Here is a 7,487-nt window from a genome sequence, read left to right on the forward strand (position 1 = left end):
GGAGCTCAGGTAGCCGTCGGTCTCGCCGTCGGCTGCGGAGGAGGCGGCCGTGAGCGCGGCCCCGGCACGCTCCCGCCCCGGCCGCCCGGCGTTCGCGAGGGGAAAAGGCGCCGCGGTGACCGCGACGCGCCGGAGGGAAGGGGCCGCGTCCCGCCGCCCAGCGCCCACGTACAGGTGGCCGAGGAGTAGCTGGCGTGGCGGTAGGCAAAGTGCTGGTGCTGGTCGGCCTCCGGCTCCTCGGGCTCCGGGGGGAAGGCGCTGCCGAAGACGGAGTCAGCGGAGCCGGGGGTGGCCGGGGAGGCGGCGGGGCTGCGCGGCGTCCCCGGGGACTTCAGCTCCTCCAGCAGCTGCAGCACGCCCGGCACGGGCTGCGGCTCAGCACGCAGCGCTGCCTCCTGCGCCCGCTTCAGCTTCTCCCGCTTGCGCTTGATGGCCACCACGCGGTCCCGCACCGCCTTGGCCACCAGCTTGTAGTCGGCCTCGCAGATGAAGCCCAGGATCACCTGCGCCATGGCAGAGTCAGGCCGGGAGCCTGGCCTGGGCCCAGCGAGCCCCCGGCGTCCCACCTCAGCCCCCGCRGCACCCACCATCTCCTGAGCCACCTCCTCAGCCACGTCCTTGTAGAGCTCGAAGAGGAACTCGATGGCGTTGTTGTCCTTGTACTTGCCGTGCAGCTTCTTCGTGTCGTCCATGCGCAGCCAGAGCTTGAGCCCCGACTTGACGCCGTCGTCCTCCTCGGCCAGTTCCACGTGCACCCCGGTGTCCTCCTGGAAGAAGGAGTGCTCCAGCAGGTCCTGGATGGTGTACCTGCAGGAGGAGCGGCACTCAGCGYGGGGCATGCTGCCGGGGCGCGCGGCCTCCCGCGCCGCGCTGGCCTCACTGGGCAGCCAGGTCCACCTACGCGGACGCCAGATGCTGGGAGAGGGCGGGCACGTGGCCTGCCTCGTCCGGCCCCCTCGTCCCACCTCTCGTCCTTGTCCATGCGGATGCAGCCCTCGATGATCTCCTTCAGCTCTGGCACCTTCACTTTGTAGAAGCTGCTGGGCTTCAGCCCCTGTGGAGGAGGACGCGGCCATCCAGCCTGCTCGGCGCTGCCTCTGCGGCCGCTCTGGCACCCAGGGCTTCGGGCCCCTGGGGCCATCACCAGCCTTGCCCATGCCCAGCACCCCCAGGATGCTGCAACTCGCTGCTCGGCTGCAAACCAGCTCCACCAAGTGCGTTGTCCCCTGCCCAGCTGTGGGTCCCCAGGACCTGCTACAGCGTGGTGATGCCCCCTCCTCTGCGGCCRGCAGGGCTGGTGCTGCCCGGGGCTCTGCACTTCCACCCTGGCAGCCTGGAGCCGGCCGGGCTGGGGTGCAGCGGTGCTGAGCACGCGGTGGCTGTGCCAGCCCGTTAATAGCGTGCCACCCGGGGAGCTGGGGGGACACCCCCGTGCCCTCCCCGAGCCTGTCCTTGCTGTGCATCCGCTCTCCTCTGCTCAGCTCCTTGCAAAACCTGCAACGTGACGCGTTCGGGGAAGCAGCGAGCCCGGCAGCTCCTGTGTCCCCAGGCAGGCTCTCCATGGCAGGAAGCCCCACAAACGCGCCCCGGGTGCCCCCACGGTGTGCCTGGCTCACCGAGGTGACCTTGCGGTAGATCTGGGCGGCGTTCTGGCACTCCGAGTAGGGGTACTCCGAGGTGGCCATCTCCAGCATGCACATGCCGAAGGCATACACGTCCACCGCCTCGTCGTACTTCTCCTCGTACATCTCCGGCGCCATGAACTCGGGGGTGCCTGGGGGCACGGGGGGCTCAGCACACCAGGGCTGCCATGGTGCCCCATGCCCGCCGGCCCCCGCTGCCCCACCTATGACGCTCTTGGCGAAGGAGGCGCACTTGAGCGTGGCCAGGCCCAAGTCGCCAATCTTGACGGAGCCGGTGGGGCCAGTGATGAAGATGTTGTCGCACTTGAGGTCGCGGTGGATGATGGGGGGCGAGCGGGTGTGCAGGAAGTGCAGCCCCTTGAGGATCTGCCGGCTCCAGCGCTGCAGCACCTTCAGCTTCATCTCCTTGAACCGCTTCAGATAGCTGCAGGGGCACGGGGGTGGCGCCGGAGCCGCTGGGGCCTGCGGCGGCACGCACCTGGCCCMGACCCCACCACCACCCAGTGTATTTGCGTCAGGGCTTTTCCAGCTTTCCCCTCTGCGCTGGGCTCATGCAGCAGCAGCGCAGGTGTCGCAGCCCGGGTCCAAGCTCCCTGCGCTCCAGAAGGGGCAGAGCGGGATGGTCCCGGTGCCCAGCAGCCGCCCCGCACACGCTCCCGGCTCCCAGCCCTGCCCTGGGCCCCCCGGGTCCTGCGGCGGCGGGTGGCTCAGCGCGGCCCCTCGCCCGCCCCGAGCGCCGCGTCCCGGCCGGCCGCCCCGCTCACGTTTTCAGGGTGCCGGAGGTCATGAGCTCAGTGACCAGCACGATGCAGATCTGCCCCTTGACGGACGACTTCCAGGAGTCGTAGAAGCGAACAATGTTGGGGTGCTGCAGCCCCTTCAGCATCTCCACCTCCTCGCTGAAGCGCTGCCGCTCCGTCTTGGACAGCTTCCGCGTCTGCGGGGGCGGCGGGGAGGTGAGGGGCAGGGATGGACAGACAGGCGGGCAGAGGCCCCCACCGCGGACGCGGAGGCGCTGTGCGACCCCGCTGGCCCTGCCCTCGGCGGAGCCCGGGCGGGCGGCCGCACACCGCACCGCGCCGGCACAGCCGCCTCTCCCGCCGCGGGCGGCCGGGCACGAGCGTGGYGGCAGGCTGCCGCCGGCCTCAATGGCGCCTTTGTCGGGGTCGGCGGCCGCAGGAGGCTCCTGCCCCCTTTTTGCTGCCGTCCTCCTGCTCGAGTTAATTACAGCCACAGAAGGAGCTGAGCCCCGGCACGAGCACGGCGGGGAAGCGGTGGCCGCGGTGCCCAGGGCYGAGCCTGAGCCGGGGGAGCAGCACTGCGCCCCGCCGGACCGCTGCTCCCGGCGCACTCCTTGGCACGCAGCAGCCATCCAGGAGCCCAGGGAGCTCTGCAACGCTGCCGTTGCGTTGCGCTTGGCCCCCGCGGCCAGGCCTGAGCCGCTCCATAATCCCCTTCTCTTTTTAACACGCCTCCGGGGACGCGGCTCAGCCCGGAGGAGAACCTGAGCCCTGCCGCCGCGGGATGAATGGGGCCTTTCATACCCTGGCGGAAAAGCAGCAGCAAAGCTGCTGAGCTGCCCCGGGCACGCGGCACGGCCCCAGTGGTGCTGCGGGGCCCACGGCGATGCCRGGAGTGGCATCCGGCATGGATATTGGGGATATGGGGCCAGCAGGGCAGGAGGCAGCGTGCCGAGCCCTGGGCTCGCTCCCAGGCACCGGTGCTCCCACACCAGYGAAGCAGCAGCCAACGTGCAGCCGGGCGTCCCGACACCTCTCCCTCCAGCCAGGAGTGCAGCCCAGCCCTGGTCGACCCGGGAAGGGCACGGAGGTGCCGGCAGGGCAGGGCACGTGGCCAGGAYGGGCAGTAGCCCAGCGCGGTGCACRGGGACGCGGCCTCCTTTCTGAGCAGCTGCCTGCTGCCATGGCAAGGGAGGGCAGCCAGGAGCCCAGGTGTGGGCCTGGGGGGCACGCAGGGGGGAGCGCTCCAGCACCAGCCCCACGGCAGGCGCCGGGAGAGCCCGGCAGGGCCAAGCCYGGGAGCGCTGGCCAGGCGCTGCGGGGTGGGAGGGGAGGCGGCGAGCAAGCACTCGGTGCACGGCCCGCGTCCCGGCCCCGGGGGGCGGCRGAGCACTCCGCGAGGCGGGAGCCGTTCCGGGCGGCTGCGGACGCCCCGCCGGCGGGGGCACCGTGAAAGCCCCTTTGTGCCTGGYGGAGGCGTTGCACACGCACGGGGACATTTATAGCGATGCCTCAGCCAGCACGGGAGCTGGCGCCGGGGGCCACCCAGCACCCTCCCCACCGGATGCAGCCCCAAAATAGAAGCAGCCCCAACACCTCCGGCTGCGGCACGGGACCCRCTGACCCACAGGAGGGCAAACCCAGGAGCCCGCAACAGCGTGGAGCACAGCCACGGCCATGGTTGCCGCTCTCCTCCCCGCGCAGACTGCCGCCGGCCGTTTGGGCAGCAGCGGCTTTGTGCACTCGCCGGGGCACGAGCACGCGCCCGCTCCCAAGCCCACAGGAGCTGCTCTGAGCAAATCTCACCTGGCTCCTCCATTTGCTTCCCCGGCAGGCAGCGCACCGAGCCCAGCACGGCTGCTCGGCGGGGGCCGCACCGCCTGCACACGGCGCACGGTCCGGCTGCGGGGCTCCCCCAGGCCCCAGGGCATCGGGAGCGGTGAGCCACGTGGAGCCCGGCGGTGGAGCGGCCCATGCCGCGGCGGGTGCCAGGGAGCAGGAAGCTGCCCTGGGGCACCGCGCACCAAGGCAGAGGAGCTCTTGCCCTGGCTCCGCTGCCAGGCCGGAGGGGCGCCGAGGGGTCCCCACCAGAAAGCCACTCGCAGCCAGCGCGTTTGCAGCTTGACCCCACTCTGGGCCTCCAGCTTCCTCCCTGCTTCCCACCCCCCCTCGCACCTATGGACCGAAATAGCCACGGGTCTAAAGCTGGAAAGTGTAAACAGGTGGCGGCAGGTCTGCGGGGAGGGGGCTGCCGCCGCTGCGGCCGGGCTGCGGGAGCCGTCCCGCGGGAGCAGGCGCWGCCCGGCTGCCGGACACCGGGCAGGGCAGGAGAGCGGGAACAGCTGTGATTTGGGATGGAGGGATGTCGCAACRGCTGGATGAGGAGCTCAGGACCAGAACCGCAGGTCAGGGCTGAGGTTAGGTACCCAGTAATATTTTAAGGGGAGTAAAAGGAGAACTGTGAACGACACAGGACAAAGCTATTTTTAAAAGGGCAGAACCACAGCCATTTTTATTTGCAGTTACAAATCCCATATTTGTGTCACAGTGTCTGATTCTTTGCACGATCACTGCAGGAAAACAGACTTTTAAGAGTCTGCCTGGAGGCYTTCAGGCCCTAACGAATGTGGGTTCTGGGAGAGGAGAGGCCGGACAGCGAGCAGCCGGCAGGAGGGGCTGCAGGAGGGGAGCAGGGAGCGCCGCGGGCCGGGCAGGGCCGTGGGGCAGGCAGCCGCTGCTGCGGCCAAGGCCCCTCGCTTCAGCAGCCGGGCTGGGCGCTCCGGGCAGCAACTGGCCTGGCAGCCGCCCCGGCCAGACTCCCCGCCCCGGCTGGGGGACGCAGCCCCCTCCGCAGGGCACCGCACACGGCGCGTAGTGGCAGGCACACCGCGCCAGCACCGGCTGCCGGGCTGCATCCAGCGCGTTGCCAAAGGGCACTCCTGCTGCAAGAGGCAGCGATTGCCCTCAGCAGCGGCAGGACGCRTGCTGGGGCTGGCCGAGAGCCCCGCGGCGGGTCAGGGGCTTGCGATCTGTGAGGCAACACAGCCCAACAGTGGGGCCAAGCAGTAGCACAGGGACGGAGCAGCGCAGTCGCAGGTCTGCTGCACAGGCTAGCCCAGGAGAGCCGGAACATGCTTGTGCAAAGATGGGCACAGACGCACGAGGAGGGACATGAAACTGCCCAGGCAGGAAGAGCTGGGCACGGCTGACTTGCCTAGAGAAAGTCACTGGGTTTACCAAGAAACGTCCTTCCTTGCTAGTGCCTGACTATTTCTTTCACCACTGTGTGAAGGGATATGAGACACAAATGGGAGCGCTGGGACGGGACGAGGGGCTGGGACTGCAGAGCCTGCACTTAGTAGGCAGCTGAAGCCCTTGTGCAATCCCACAAAGCCGGGCTAAGGCCCAGGGCCTCACCTTCTCCCTGACTGAACAGTGAGCCCTTCCCCAAGTCACTCACCATTACCTAAGGATCTCTTCTTCCATTGCCAGGCTGCAGCTGCCCCAGGGATGCAGCCCATGCAGCAGTGTGCAGCTGCGCTGAGGTTTTAGGAACAACAAACTTGCAAGACACGTTTTTCTGTGCAAACAAGGACTTGGACCTTCCAGCTATGACAGCCACCATGGTCAGGGAGCCCGCCTGAGACTTTGCACTTAGCAGAAGCCCCTCCCCAGGGGCCCTGCGGGGCCCAGAGAGCCCCGCAGTGAAACCATCCACGTGCAGCCTCGCCTCTGTGGCCAGATCACACCTGCCAGGAGCCCGAGGGGGGAACGCATCAGCGAGCGACCCCTTGGCTGCTCCCCTCAGTGCCCTGGCATCGGCATCCCATCATCGAGCTGTGGGACAGCGAAAGGTGCGGCGGGATGCAGGGGGATGCAGGGGGAGACGAGACAGGGAAGCTGCTTCCAGACCTGGAAGAGTGCAGGTCTGGTCACCATTTGCAGGGTGATGGAAGCCACGGGCAGCCACAGGTGCTGCCGGACACTGCTGCAGTCAAGGACGCGCAGCCGGCGCGCACCAAGGACGTGCTGTACCCTGGAAGCAGGCTTACCACCCAGCGTCAAGCACGCTGCAGACACATGCCCRCAAGCGTGCCCAGGGCTATCAGAGCAGCCCTCCAGCCCTGGCACAGGACCACGTGCCAAGGAGAGGGCACTGCTGTCCCACACTGCCCTTCACAGGGGCGAGCGCAGGGCTCAGCCCAGCAGCCCAGCCCTGAATCCACCTGTGCACTCCCTGGAGCAGGACCAACATGGGGAGCRTGGGTGCACCAGAAGTGCTGCCATCGCACAGGCAGCAACACGGCAAACGGAAAACAGCAYGTGATGGACGGGAGGGCTGGGAAGCACCGTGTTAAGCACGGAGCCTGGGCTCAGGCCAGCAGCCCCCGCGTGGCTCCAAGGCGCCGGCCAGCATGCAGGCACCTAGGGAGAGCGAGGGGAACCTGAGCCCAGCTGCAAGGACTGTGTCTGGCTCTGCTGCTGCAGCTCCACCACAGAACCAGCACTGATGCGATTAACAACAAACTGGGGTGATTCAACAAGCTGTGTGCTGCTTTTGGCACGTGCTGCAGCCCAAGCAGAGGTACCTTGCCTTTCCCCAGTGCAGCACACCAGCCCCGGGAGACGCCAGCAGACAGGGAGCGGGACTCAAGGCTGGAGAGGGGCTGCGAACACCAAGGGGGCTGGAGGAAGAGCTGCCAGCTGCCCCTGCCAAAGCCCCTCCTGCGCTGGGCAGGCAGCCTGCAGGAAACGGCAGGGAGCGGGGAGCGCAGGAGGCCGGCTGCGGCCCTCCAACCTACAGCGCCAGCCGCCAAGTGCTCGAGCGCAGACAGGGCTCCGGCCCAGGGTCGCGGTGCTGCCGCGGAGCCCCAGCACGCCCGGTGCACCGGGGGACGGCAGCCCCGCTGCCCGCAGCCCGCCGCGGCGGCCCTCACCTGCAGCTCGCACCAGGCCACCTCCACGGTGGTCTCCGTGTCCAGCCCCTTGTACACGGTCTTGAAGGAGCCGCGGCCGATCTCGATGTCGAACTTGAGGAAGCGGCCGTCGGGGGAGGTGGCCACGGCGCGCGTCTCCACCTCCTCGCTCTCCGTCTCCTCGGGCT

General features: G+C 68.7%; 1 protein-coding gene across 1 annotated transcript in view; it reads right to left on the reverse strand.

Moving 5' to 3' along the window:
- WNK4 (WNK lysine deficient protein kinase 4) overlaps window positions 1–7,487 on the reverse strand; it is a 20,581-nt gene that overhangs the window by 4,623 nt on the left and 8,471 nt on the right. Inside the window, exons 2-9 of the mRNA XM_085314783.1 lie at window positions 7,321–7,485; window positions 2,408–2,580; window positions 1,847–2,067; window positions 1,617–1,774; window positions 966–1,054; window positions 588–807; window positions 173–503; window positions 6–32 (exon numbers count right to left, since the gene is read on the reverse strand). Coding sequence (XP_085170909.1) covers window positions 6–32; window positions 173–503; window positions 588–807; window positions 966–1,054; window positions 1,617–1,774; window positions 1,847–2,067; window positions 2,408–2,580; window positions 7,321–7,485 — 1,384 coding nt within the window. The remainder of the gene's footprint in view (window positions 1–5; window positions 33–172; window positions 504–587; window positions 808–965; window positions 1,055–1,616; window positions 1,775–1,846; window positions 2,068–2,407; window positions 2,581–7,320; window positions 7,486–7,487) is intronic.

This window comes from Rhea americana, unplaced genomic scaffold, assembly GCF_003343005.1.
Source record: "Rhea americana isolate MKP2758 unplaced genomic scaffold, rheAme1 scaffold_410, whole genome shotgun sequence".
Lineage (NCBI taxonomy): Eukaryota > Metazoa > Chordata > Aves > Rheiformes > Rheidae > Rhea > Rhea americana.